The sequence below is a fragment of the Amphiura filiformis genome, chromosome 13 (assembly GCF_039555335.1).
Source record: "Amphiura filiformis chromosome 13, Afil_fr2py, whole genome shotgun sequence".
In the NCBI taxonomy this organism is placed as follows: domain Eukaryota; kingdom Metazoa; phylum Echinodermata; class Ophiuroidea; order Amphilepidida; family Amphiuridae; genus Amphiura; species Amphiura filiformis.
In genome coordinates this window covers 10,078,233-10,092,653 of record NC_092640.1, presented here as the reverse complement: position 1 = coordinate 10,092,653, position 14,421 = coordinate 10,078,233, and the positions used below count along the sequence as shown (strand labels likewise).

Genomic DNA, 14,421 nt, shown 5'->3' with positions numbered 1-14,421 from the left:
CTTTCCAAAAATGTATACTTTTGCTTGTTTAAGGTTGATAATTGTGGAGATATTTTAAGTTGAAACTCGATTGGTGTAAAAATTCATATATTTGTGATGTAACGCTACGGGTGGAGAGTTCAAAACACATGGCCTTATACTTATCTTAAAAAAGGGCATTTTGTGATCCACAACCTCATCTCCACACTTTTCTCATGAGTTTTTGATACCACGGAAACCTCTGGCCAAAAATGTACCAAAACTTCTTGCAGATAAAATTTGTTTAGCAAAAATATTGTCAAATTTGAATTTACGAAATTACAACAGTGACCTATGGAGCAGCTGCTCGCGCAAACACACAATCCAGTTCGGGGGCACTCGTAATTGACGGACGTTTCTGATTTCAAAGACGGTCAGTGATTTCACATACGGGGAGTCTGTGATATCACATAGAGGCCTTGCATGTAACATATCATCCCGTAAATATTGGCGGACTACTCAAATGCAATCAACAAAAGCATGATTGCAATCTACCGTGACAGTTCGTCTCACACACATACATGTAACCCTGCACTACGATCAAATAGGTTGATTGATGACAACATTTGATTGAATGGACTGCACTCCGCCATAACTACAGTGAAGGACACCGGTTCAAATCCTTTGTTTGGAGCCAATCGCTAAAAGAATGCGGGGCCTCTATACGTCGAGCTTTGTTGACAGTTGGGCACTCGATGCTGCACATTGGAATGAAGCTGAGTATACGTCATTGTATAAGCTTTCCTACGTTTAGCAAATATCTATCTACATACATGTGCAAAAATTATAACTGTGTAAATTCTGACAAATGGTCCAAGAACACACTTAGATTGCCAATGGCCAAAATCAAATGTTTTGAAGTAAAAAAATCCCAAGAGTACCAGAGTCTGCGCTCTAATTCATGAATTGGAATTAGCAGGCACTCAAAAAAAGCTTTGGGCTTCGGCTAGCTACAGCCCAATTATGAGTGTCTCGAACTGAATCGGAATCAACTGAAATTTTGGCATGTTTGGGAATATAGACTATGCTATAGTCGATTTTTGATAAATAAAAGCATGTTATTTTAAAATCATGATGAAAGCATTCAGTTGAACTCGAAATTATACTGATATTTATTACATCAAAATACCGTAGTATAAATTGTTATGAAAAAGTTTATATAATTATATTAGTGACAGTAAACGTAAAAAGTGTACGTGAGGCTTATATTATGCAACATATCATAATGTCATAATTATATTGGCACTTCAATACTGAACAATTCTGATTTTAGAATCTACCAGTATTAATCGCGAAAGTCCCGAGTTAAAATCGACTATGGACATTCACTTTAAGCAGAACTTTACCCGGGACTTCGTTCTCTAAAACACACTGTCAATCATACTTGTATCATCAAAACTAACCACAAGACTAAGCATGGTGGTACAATACGCGCTAGATGCGTACGTTCATCCACCAACTTTCGCGCCAGCACAAAAGCACCGCATTCCATAGATAGTTGTGTACCATAATAGTTAATGGTAATGGTACGTGTCGGGAGGATTTAAACAATAACGAGATCTGGGCGACCAATCACAAGCCAGATTCATTTAAAGATGCATTACATATCATGACCAATTTTAGTTAGGACAGAAATTGGCCTAATCCTAACTCTCCATAGAGTCCTGTGTTAAAAAATGTAAACCGCAATCCAAAGTCAGTAGTCCACTTTGGAAGCTAACAAACAGAGGGAGTACGGTAACTGAAAAGATCAGTTGTGAAAATCTATCAATTGTGCACACATTAATTAAATCAGAGTTTTAAGCTTAAAGGAGTATTTCGTGATAGCCTAGCATCCTCTATTTATGTCATTTTTCATTAGATATCCACGAAAAAAACCTATTCCCAAAATTTCAGTTGATTCCGATTTTGCGTTCGCGAGTTATGCATGATTACATGTGTATTACACTGCTCCATAGACAATGCGTTGTAATTTCGTTCTGTCAAATTTAACGATATCTTTGCTAAACGAATTAATCTGCAAGAAATATTTTGTACATAAACATTATCATGTAGCCAGAGGTTTCCAGTAATATAAAAATCTCAGCTTTTTTTTGAGAAAAGTGGGGGGTATAAGGCTGTGGATCACGAAATGCCCTTTTATACAATATCATGATATCCAGAGTACGCACAATGGGCAAGTGCAGTGAGTGGACTACAGAGTAGTCTAGGGAATATAAAGTAGGTATGCCAGGCAAACCTTAGTTAACACATTCAGTTCGGCAAATCCGTCAAATCGGGATGTATACCCCGATCGAGATGTACATCCCAATCGGGATGTATATGGCGCATTTGGAGATGAAACACGTGGGCAGTTCGTATAGGGTAGGGTAGGGTGTGACAAACACGCTGGCGGAAATTTGTTCATGGTTTCGGAAAATTTTAACCATGTTTAATCGATTCTTACAAAATTTTACCCATAGGTTAACCGTGGGAAAAAAGGGTTTACCGTTGCAAAAAAAGTTATAGAGCCTCAAAGTTGGATTTTACGTTAAAAAACTAATTTTGTAAGAATTCAGGGTCCCGGAGCTTCCCTATCGCAGAAAAAGCGGGCCTAAGCGAATGTGGCGACACTATAAAATGTGTTTCCAACAATCATTCAGCATATTCAGTGTTATGAAAGTCATAACTTTTAGCTATAATTTGCAAAAAAAAACAGCTCATTTGATCAAACAGTTTTGAAGATATGATCTCGGATGTAAAAATGGTTGAAGGATGCAATTTTAAATGTTGATCAGTCAAAGTCGCACCGCTATCGGACCAATACGCACAGGCCTACTTCATTCAAATGTTGTTGTTTTTGTTTTGTTTTGTTGCTGTTGTTGTGTTTTGGGGTTTTTTTTGGGGGGTGGTAAGCAAGGGGATTTTGGTAGGCGTGTAGCTTTGCAATTCAAGCAACTTGTAAGTTCGTTGAATAGATTCATCATGCAGGTTTGTTCAGTAGGCCTAAATAGGTTTATACATTTTGATTTTTTGACAAAGCGAAGTGAATTTTTGCTCACTATACAATACATTTTGTAGGACGACACATATGTATAGTCAGTAAAAATTCACTTGGTTTTGTCAAAAATCCAAAATTTTAAAGTTGAAAATGGAAATGGGTGATGGTCAAAAGGGGGGGGTATATATTTACGGATACACTTTAAAACGCTTTAGGCCTATATAAGCTATAAAAATAATTTTTAGAAACTGAACATTACAGAAAATGTCAATGTATACAAAGGATTTTTTTTTGCAGGATGAGGGGGCAATCAATTTTAGCAGGTCGAGAGAGGAAATTTTTTGGGCATTGGAGAGAGGGAGTACCAGATTTTGGCATAGGCTAATTTTCAAACTTACGGACAATTATTGTATAGCCCCTTCCGTGCGTGCGTCTATCTCTGGAATGATTTTGTTCAAAATCGTTACAACGGGAGCTTATAACCTAATTGGTTATGACGTTTTGATGACAGGATCTTATATTAAAGGGGCATTTCGTGATCCACAGCCTCATCCCCCCACTTTTTTCAAAAAAAGTTGAGATTTTTATATCACTGGAAACCTCTGGCTACATAATGTTTATGTACAAAATATTTCTTGCAGATTAATTCGTTTAGCAAAGATATCGTGAAATTTGAATTTCGTTCTGGTGCACCAGAACGAAATTACAACGCATTGTCTATGGCGCAGTGTAATACACATAATCATGCATAACTCGCGAACGCAAAATCGGAATCAACTGAAATTTTGGGAATAGGTTTTTTTCGTGGATATCTAATGAAAAATGACATAAATAGAGGATGCTAGGATCACGAAATACTCCTTTAAGGTCCGAAAATGATTTTAAAATGTTTTATCAGGGAAGTGCCACTTGTCATAATTTTTATCTACTTTCTGAAATTATTTAAAACTTTTACATAGGCTATTATTAAAGTGTTGGTTTTATTAAAGTATAGGCATATACGTGGCGAAAAAATCTAAGGCGGAGTCACAAAAAATGTTTCTAGGCACGGGGACATGCATTTTTCTTAAAAAGGAGTGTATCTGCTATTTTTAGTTCTAAGTTCTTTTTTAACAACTTTGTTTTAAGTAGGGCCTACCTTCAAAAGATTTTTGGTTGGGGTATGACACCAAAGGCATCATTGAGAATGAGAATCATACGCTGTAGGTGTGTTGCTCGGAAAAAAATCGTGCAAAAAAAATGAATTTTGATGATTTTACGAATTTTCGAATGAGAAAAAATTCTAATAGAAGAAAGAAATAAAGCAATATAATTGTCAAGCATGTGCAACTTTCTTTAGCCCCAAAACCACCGTGTTTTGGACCAAAAGGTGAAATTACAAAATCGCACTATCAATTACCTTCATTTGAGACTAAAATACTAGTAGTAGGGTGGTTACATGAAAATTTCAAACCCACCCCTGGAATTACTTTTTCTGTCAGGATTGTTCCTGCTGCAAAATGATTTAAAAAACCTCTTGAATCAACTCAATCGGACAATCCGTTGCGAAGATACAGCCTTTTAAAGATTCAAAAAATTTGCCATTTTTACCCCATTTTTAGGAAAATCCAGATTTTGTCATAAATTTGCATATTCACGGAGCGATAATTGTGGGAATAAAGCCAAAGAAGGCACGAGATGTATTGTTTTTGTTTAATTAATGTTCATTTATGCAAATATTAAAAATCCAGGGTCATAATTGCTGTATTTGCTTCTTTATAACATTTTAAAAATGGCTGAAATCACAAAAATAACTCTTTTGCCAGGACTTTTAAGGTAAATATATGTGATTTTCACCATTGAGGGCGCTATTATGTGCCAATTTTGACCTTCAAAGGCCTGTATTTCCTAAACCACACAACCAAATTGTCTGATTTTTGCACAGGATTTTGCTCTGAGGGTCTAGATTGTAAAACTGAATATAGCATAATTGTACATCTTTGGGAAAATAGTTTTATTTGATGACAAAAAATTATTTTGTGCGTAACTTTTTTATGCGTGAAAAAAACAAAAATGCTATATTCACCTTCATTACGAGCAGAATATTTTCTATCTAATTAGGTAGTCGGATTTGCACAGACGTTACTAGGAGACAAATTATATGGAATTCAAAATGCCCAAAAGTTTTCCAACTGCTCCCAGAATCTGTTACATTTTCACCATACATTTGTGTATGTAGGCAGGGGTACACACAATAGCTAGCATTGTGGCCACCCTACTAGTAGTCTGTTTTCTGCTTCTCTAGATATGCTGAAATTGAATTTTTTGCGTGCTTCGCAACATCAGAAAATGCTCGCCCTTCCATAAATTTTAATGCTTCCGCCACCACTACCTCCCCCTCCAAAATATATAATTCACCGCGGTCAGGGAGATAAATTATGTAAACTGTGAGGACATTAATTTAGCCCACCCAGTAAATTATTTTGCTCACCGTACCCAGTAAATTAAGGGATCTCACAAGTAATCAAGTTCCAATATTCTTTTATCTGTTAAAAGGCAAAGAGGAATTCTTCATTTTTCATTTGTAAAATATCATCGTGCATTCAAAAACACTATTTATCTTCCAAGTTTATGATATATTCTACATAATTTTTTAGTAGTTGAGCTGCTCGATTTTCAGCGGAAATTCGACGGAACACAACATATACACCCAGATAGAGAAGATCTTCTCTGACACACCATAGCCTACCAATCTCTACAGCATTTAACCCTGAATCAAGGGGGAGACCAGTCATCACAGAGTTACTAGACAAACATCTGCTACTTCATTTAAGAAAATTTCCACTCAGAAGGACTGCTACAAGTATTTCTTTCTTCCTAGGACAACGGCACAGTGGAACTCACTTCCACCTTCAATTAGGCATTCTCCAACTGCAGGAAGTTTCAAACGTCAGCTGCAAGCTTGCAACCCTCTGGAGTTAACCAGGAGGGCCCTGGCTTCTTCGTTAATTGCCTGCTGCCTTGCTCCGCGTCAGCGTCCTGTGTTGGACATCCTATTGGAGATTACACAGTAGCTAACAGATGCAGATGCTGAAACGTTCCTAAAATTTCAGAATTGTAATATTTTAAAATCATAGGCTTAGGAACAGGGGGCTCATCCCCTCCATTATTTTAGCGCAGGGCTGAAATACCTTTCAGCCTCCCCCCATAATCCTAGGTGAAGTTAACAAATTGTGATAAAATAAAGGGGAAATGGCCGGGTATGTGACCTATATTTTGCCAAATTTTCTGACTGTGAAGGGGAAACCCCCTCGGGCACCCAAGGGTACCGGTAGCGCCCAAAACGGTATAGGAAGCCAAATTTTAATTTCAATCTTGAGCCAAAATGTTTGTATCTTCAATGTAATGAGGTGTGTTTTTAATAGATTTGAAACACGATTTGAAATAAATGCATGATTTTCTTGGTTATGCCTATATACACTAAATCAATGGTCCTGAACACTAGATTCCATTGGAAAGGGATGTGTTTTAAAAAGCTTTGGACTTCCAAGGATTCCTCAATATTTAAGGGCAACACATGGCAAGGGGAGAGGGTATTGTCCACCTCTTCTTGCCCCCTGTACTGTCTGACCACCCTTATGTTTTAAATATTGTAGAATGTTGTGCCTATGCCCTATATTTGACCATTTTCGTCAAATTTACCCCCTTCGCAGTTGGTATGTCCCTCTACCCCTCTGAAAAAGTCCTGGCTATACGCTCTGAAATGTGATCATGAGAAACTTCATGTGGAAAGTGTGAAGGTGGTTCTGGACCCATTTTGGAAGTGCTCTATTTATGTTTTAAACATATTAATTGAGTAGGGCAGAGAACACTGATCCATATGCCTTTTGTTTGAAGCTAATCGGACATACGGTTTTCATAATACATACATTTTAAATGTCTTTGTATTGTATTGTTTTTATCAATAATCAATACAGTTAATGAGCTAATATGACTTGAAAGTGCTCATTAATATGTAATTTTTTTTTTTTTTTTTCTAAAATCCAATGCATAAATGTTCATAACATTTTTATTTAACAGAATATTGGTTTCAAACTTGGTCAAAGTGTTCCTAATGACTTCCAGATAATTTATGCATAATTAATGAGCTAGCCGCCCTAATTTGCATAATTAATTAGCATTTATGCAAATTAGCTCATTAATTATGCAAATATGCAAATGAGGGGCGGCTTCACTATATAATACATTAGAACATATTAGAAACACTTTGACCAAGTTTCAGGGCAAAAGTATGCAAAATAAAAGTACCATGAACATTTATGCATTGATTTTTAGCAAAATATTGGCAAAAATTACATATTAATGAGCCTTTACAGTCCTTTTAGCTCATTAACTATATTGATTATTGATAAAAACAATAAGATACAAAGAAAATATAATTTGATGTAGTATAGAAACCGTATGTCCGATTTGCTTCAAACAAAAGGCATATTGATCAGTGACTTCCGTTATTGGAGATGATTTATTTCACACTCGTAAGCACGTTTGCCTATAGGTCTAGATAATAGTTTATTTCATTGACAAAGTTATCATCATGGTTTATTTGAAATGCATTAGATATAGACAAAAATGCAGATAACATTTTTGGCTGGCCATTTTTGGCCTAGCCCAGCCATGTGTGTTACATATAGGCTACTTGTTTAATTGGTAAGAATAAGATCTTAAATGTTGAGCATCGCCCGTTTTGGTGTTTTTTACCATTTTCCCCCCCATTTTCAGGGTTTTTTCTTCAGGCTTACATACATCCATGCAATTCTTGGTTTTTATTTTTTATGTTTTATTATTATTATTTAGCAGTTTTATGGTTATGGCAAGGTCCATATATAGTGCAGTTTATAGTAAAAGGTTGGGTCGGGGTTAGGCCTATAATATAGGGTTGAGACAAAATTACAAAACCACTAAAACCGACTTCTGCATATTGAATGAAAATCAGCTAATAGAATACCCTAAATAAAAAAAAAAGTGCTAAGTACATGTACTGTAGGTTAGAATCTCGTTTTGTCCCCGGTTTTGTCTCACATAGGCTACAACACCCCAAGCAATGTTAAAGTTCTATGAATAACCCTTACCTGGAAAGTTCTGTAAAGTACCTTAATTCTAATTAATACACTCACAGAAAAAAATACATAAATTATGTAAAATTTTACACAACTTCGATGTACGTATAGAACTCCAAAACAAATAGGTATTTTATACATAACCATGAATTATGTAAAAAAAACATAGCAGATAAGTAAAAAAATACTTACAAATTATGTAAAATATTTACATAAATTTTATGTAGATTTTTTACCTCAGCTATTAGGTATTTTACTGCATAATTGTTATGTAATATTTTACACAAATTATGTACAAAATACATAACATTTATGCAAAAAAACAGGTCAATAGGGTTGGGGCTTTCTTTCTTTCTTTCTTTCTTTGTTTTATTTTATGCTGAAACATAATTCATGATAGGTTTGAAGTCATCAAATCTAGGTCAACTGTCAGATTCATTCAACAATACAATTTCATGCATGAAGTATTTTATTTTGTTTTTCTTTTCTATCAGTTCACCCCGCTATCTAGTTAGCATTTCTCTCTCAATGTGCATGTACGATATACAATGCTATAGTACACTAATGCATTGTCGCTTCAAGCCTAATTCGAGTCCCACACTTGGTACACTTAGCTAGGCTACATTATCGAAGTCATTTCAATGCATATCACGTCTATAGCACACTGTCCGTATTACCAAATGAGAAGATCTCCTGTGGTATTTGTGATCTATCTCAACACGTACACACATTGCTATACACGCAGTGCCGGTCCGTCGCAGTATAGTACGCGGCAATGTCCCGGTGCATGTCAATTCTAATGTTGATCAATCTAGCAAAATGAACCCATAAATAGCCATTTATAAAGTCTCAAAGAAATCCATGCATAACTTATCGAACGAATCTCCAGTTTGGTTCAAGGTTAATGACTCCAAAACCTACCTATTTAAATGAAGTTTCAGCAGGTATGCGCCACCCGATCACACACACGTCAGGTCGCCATTGCTTTCGGTCTGCGCTTATAATTTTTTACATGAAATAGGTAAAAACTACACGTGTCGATTTACATAACACGTTAGGTAGATTTTCTCCAATCAGCGAAGTATTTTTGGCTGACATTTTACTTCATTTCATGCAATGATTACACAAACTAGGTAAACTAGCTTCGTTACAGTTCAAATATGTATTTGAAGCATTTACAAACTGGCATGGTAAAAGTTTTTGACAAACTTTTACATAGGCCTATATTGTGTATAATTTAATTTACATCGTGTTTTTTTTACATAACGTGTGAATATTTCTCTGAGTGTAGTATCAGGGACTAATCACATTAAAAGAAGTGATAACCCTTTTTGGTTCTAAAATGTTGGGTTTTTTTTTTTGCCTAAAAAACCTTTTTTTTCTGTTCTACTTATAACCTTTGAAGACCAGGTTCTACAATAAACCATTTTCTTCTAAAAATGGAACATTTAACAAAGAACCCTTCAAAGATTCTATGTAGAAAAGAAAAAACTTCCTTAGCCAAGCAAATGGTTTTAATTTAAAAAAATCACACTGCTTTTCACTTTTCTTAACTTTGCATAGGCATTGACAATCATCTCCTCAATGTTGACACCTGTGGGTTTCTGACCAAATTAACCTCATATCTGGCCATTTTAACCCCCAACGCCCAATTATTTTCGCGCAACGCATGAATTTATTCCACTTTTGCAAAATATTTCATCAGTATATAGCTTCAAAATGACAATTTTTTGTGCCATTTCGCCAAAAGGTGCCGAGTTCACTATATTTCAAGAAATTTTTCCAACCCCATCCCACGCCACTGTAACTTTGCGATGTGAATCCTTGAATAATTAGAATTAGATAGAAAGTCCCTGTACCTAATTTATATAACTTTTTTAAAAAGGTTCTTTATATAATAGTATCATTGCTTAGGGCGCTAAAAATGGGGGAAAAGAAGGTTCTACGTTGCATATTTTTTTCTAGAGAGAACAATGTTTGGCTGTTTCTGTTTGAGCCCCTGGTTAAATCTGATATTCAATTAAATTCTTTAAAATGAAAATAAATTGCTTTCCATCTCGTTTGAGAACGTGTGCTGCAAAAAAGGCTATAGTATAGGCCCAATTAGAAATGTCCTGGAATAAATCACTGCAAGTTTAGGCTAATACCGGGCCCTGCTGGGCGCCCGGTTGCAAGCATGGCGCTTTATCATGTTTATACATCCCATTCGGGATGTACTTCCCGCTTATACATCCCGCTCGGGATGTACATCCCGCTTTAGTATATATGCTCGTTTTGACGGATTTGCCGAACTGACATTTGCTAGTCAACCAAATTCGCCTAGAATTCAATACATATTTTACATAGAAATTTAAAAGAACAGGCTGGTCAAGGAAACCTACATAAATATGTTTTCTGTATTTCACTTGACCCAAATATATGATTTTTTATGGTGATAAGACAATCGCACAGGGAATTTTGGAGGGATTTTGATAGCAGTTCCATTAAAAAAAGCTGCTATCATAATGAGACTAAGATCTAGAAACACCCCCGAAATGCAGTTTTGGGGAATTTTGCTAGCTGAATCTTTTTGATGAAAGTCAATCTTTGACAAGATGTAACTTTGCTACGGAAAGTGCTATGAAAAAAAGGTTTTCAGTTTTGGCTTTGTTTACTCAAGGGCTTTCATTTGATATATAAAATGATGCAGTTTGAAGGCAAATTTGAATTCACCTAGCATACCTATATAAAGCTTTTTTTTGTGGATATCTACTGAAAACTGTCATAAAAAGAGTATCATAGGATCACGAAATCCTCCTTTAAAAGCCACGAATAGCTTATAATCTTGTAATATGAATCATATCTGACGTTGACGCGTTGTTCAATTGTTGTAGGGCCTACGTTGTCTTGACTCATCATGCCTGCCCTGCTGGTTGTTAAAATGTTAAGCTTAAAAATCATTTTTTCTTATCTACTCTTACGCAGAGCCTACGAAAGCTACCAGCCAATATGTTCATTCAAATTCTAGCGACCACGTGTTGCTAACGTTAGCCTTACCATGTAAATCAGTAAGTATGTAAACAAAACCCAGTTCAAATTGTCAAGGACAAGGTTGATAACATGAGGAAATGTAATCCAGCATTATCGATATCGAGCAAGGACAACAAACATAAACAGGTCAAAGGTCAATCAATTAATACAAAAAAATGCAAAAAGGCAGCTATTTTACTTCTTGACGTACGGTAGGCCATAAGCGCCGTAACGGCATGATCGTGCGCGAGTCCGGGTATTAGGGACCGTACACAAACACTTGTTGGGGGGCTGATGCAAAAGGGGCCCTTGAAAGTTTTGATCCTCCTGGGGGGGGGGCTCTGAAAAAATTGACCCATAATTTTCATGAGTCATAAGGGGACCCTGAAATTTTTGAGATCTGAAAAGGGGGCCCGACAAATTTTTGCGATGATTTTTTTGCATTAGCCCCCCCCCCCCAACAAGTGTTTGTGAACGGTCCCTTATTTTAGGAAGTTTTTGTCCCGGGTTTATAGGCTATAGCTTTAATATAGGCCTATTTTCAATGGGGTTGATGTTCATTTTTCATGGCCAAAAAGGGGGGTCCTGAAAATAATTTTAGGTCCGAAAGGGGGGCCCTGAAAAAAATATGTGAATTTTTCTTTTTGCATCAGGCCCCCTGTTACAAGTGTTTGTGAACGGTCCCTTAGTCATATTTAAATAAAATTCATGATTTTAATCATAACATATTCCAAGCAAGCTCGCCCAAATTGTCAAAATTTAAAAATCATGTCAAATTATGTGATTTTGGACTCATATTGCAGCTATAAAAGGCTACCGGTATTCATCTTCTGAAAACGTACGGTGTTCATTGTTGGCATCCTAATTTGCATCATCATCATCAGCCCATATCATCCCACTGCTGGGTAAAAGCCTCTCCCAAATTCTGCCAATTTCTCCTGTCTCCTGCAATTCCTGTCCAGGCTGTTGTTCCCAGGTAGCTGACCAGCTCATCTCTCCATCTAGCTCGAGGTCTTCCTCTTTCCTTACTCCATACAACGGTTGCCATTCTGTTGTGAGCTGACTCCATCTTTCGTCTGTTATCCTACTCAGATGTCCAGCCCACCTCCATTTAATTCTTTTTACTGTTGTTAACACATCCTTTACTCTTGTTTGTTCCCTAATCCAGCTGTTCTTTTTTTTTTTTTTTCTTCCATACTTCGTTGTGTAGTCTGAAGTTTCCTTTCCATATCTTTGTTTAATGTCCAAGTTTCACTTCCATATGTTATGGCAGGTAAGATGCATTGATTGAAAAGTTTTCTTTTCAGACAATTTGGCATGTGTTTGTCTGTTAGTATATCTTTGTGTCTGCTGAAAGCTGCCCATCCTGCTTGCGTTTTTCTCTTTATTTCCTGCGGCTGATTCCCATCTGGCCAAATCTCTTGTCCTAGGTAAGTGTATTTGGATACATGTTCCAGTGTTTCATTTCCAATTTTGATTTCCTTATTATCTGCATACATGTTGAACATGACCTTTGTTTTTGACATGTTCATTTTAGCCCCACTTTCCTACTCTCATTGCTCAAATCAGTTAACATTTCTTCCAACTCGGCTGCATCTCCAGATATGATTACAATGTCATCTGCAAACCTTAGATGGTTTAATTTGCATAAATTTGCATAATTCTTGACTGGTAAAAGCAGCAAAACTAAAAACACAGCAGCTGCTCTGTAGGCCCTACTGTAATTTTTTTTATTATTATTATTATTATTAGCACTGCAATTTTGAAATAAAGTTGAGTTGCATCATTCCGCAACATTGTGCATGAATGATGCATAATTCATAATGTTATACCAGTTTGGAAAAAATTAACACAATTTTGAGCTATTTTGGGTTCAAACATTCTAAAATGCATTGCACAGAACTATCTTTACACACTGAAAAGATTAATTCGTCAAAAAGGGGTAAAATATTTTATCATTCAATGTTGAAATAGTGCTAGTGCATGGGATGTTGAGGAAACAACTATAGCATTTTAAATTAATTTTCATCATTACAAATATTTTCACGACTTACAAATATTCATTTTAATGAATAATTTGTAAAGTGACACATTAATGAATGACAAATATATAGTATGACAAATATTTTTAGTGCATGACAAATTAAATGACGAATTGAATGACTATTTTTTAATTCAAAATCCATCAATCATCATCAATTTGCCATGCACTAAAAATGGTTAATAAATGACAAATTGATAATTCATTTATTCATTTTTTCGCTATTCATTTATTCATTGTCAGGGTAGCCCAGTTCAATGTAAAACACATGATATACATAGGGCCCTGGATATAATATAATAGGCCTAAACATTATAAGGCTAAATATATAATTATAAGCTCAATCAAAATACATAATTATAGTACAATATTTAAAACAATATAATAATTAGATACAATATTGTTACACATAAGCAAGTATAATAAGATACTATTTTGTGAAAAGTGGACAAAATTTGTACCTTTTTTTACAAAAAAGCGTAAAAAAACCTGATTTTTTGGCTCGCTACGCACGCAAATTCTGAAATTTTGGGACTTTTTGAATACTTTTCCAAATCCGCGTACGGGCCTGGATATCATAACACTCACATGAAGACAATACTATCACAAAAATAACATAAAATATATTGTAAGGGCAATTAAAAAATACTAGTTGATCGTCCGGATTTGTATTTTTAGGAGTGCCTTATTCATTTATTTTTTGCCCGATAACGCCGGTAGCGCAACTTGAAGATGAGGATATTATAGGCAGTGGCGTATAGCGGGGGAGCTGGGGTACCGACCATGATTGGGGGCACCGGGTCTGATTGGGGGGCACAAGCCGTTTTTCGGCAATTTCCTATGGGATTTTTTTTTTCAAGTTCAAATTTCAGATCAATTGGGGAGGCACGTGCCCCCCCCCGTGCCCCTACGACACTGGAGATAGGCTCTTGTAAATTATTTTTATTTGATGGTTCTGAGTGTTTGATTTAAAAAAAACTGCTTTAAAGTTCTTATGGACAGGAGCAAATTTATTGCCAATATGTTAACTTCTAAAACATATTTACAAAATGTTATGCATGAAATAAAGAAAATAAAAAGAAAAACTTGCTATTTTGAAGCCAAACTGATGAATGGTGCAAAAGTTGAATAAATTCGCGCGAAGCGCGCAAAACTTAGCGCTTTTTAGGTTGAGAGGGCCCAATATGGGGTTAATGTGAGTGGGGAGGCGTATATCAGGCGTCGCCATTGGGGGGGGGGGGATGATTGTATGGATCATCCCCTCGGGATCTATACGC

At 36.0% G+C, this 14,421-nt stretch overlaps 1 protein-coding gene across 2 annotated transcripts in view; it reads right to left on the bottom strand.

The window, feature by feature from the left end:
• The window catches only part of LOC140167983 (guanylate kinase-like), a 50,479-nt gene extending 39,243 nt beyond the window's left edge, over positions 1 to 11,236 (bottom strand). For both annotated transcript variants that reach the window (XM_072191285.1, XM_072191286.1), the window contains exon 1: positions 11,047 to 11,236. In XM_072191285.1, coding sequence (XP_072047386.1) covers positions 11,047 to 11,090 — 44 coding nt within the window. In that variant the 5' untranslated portion in view covers positions 11,091 to 11,236. The remainder of the gene's footprint in view (positions 1 to 11,046) is intronic.
• Positions 11,237 to 14,421: the final 3,185 nt, after the last annotated feature.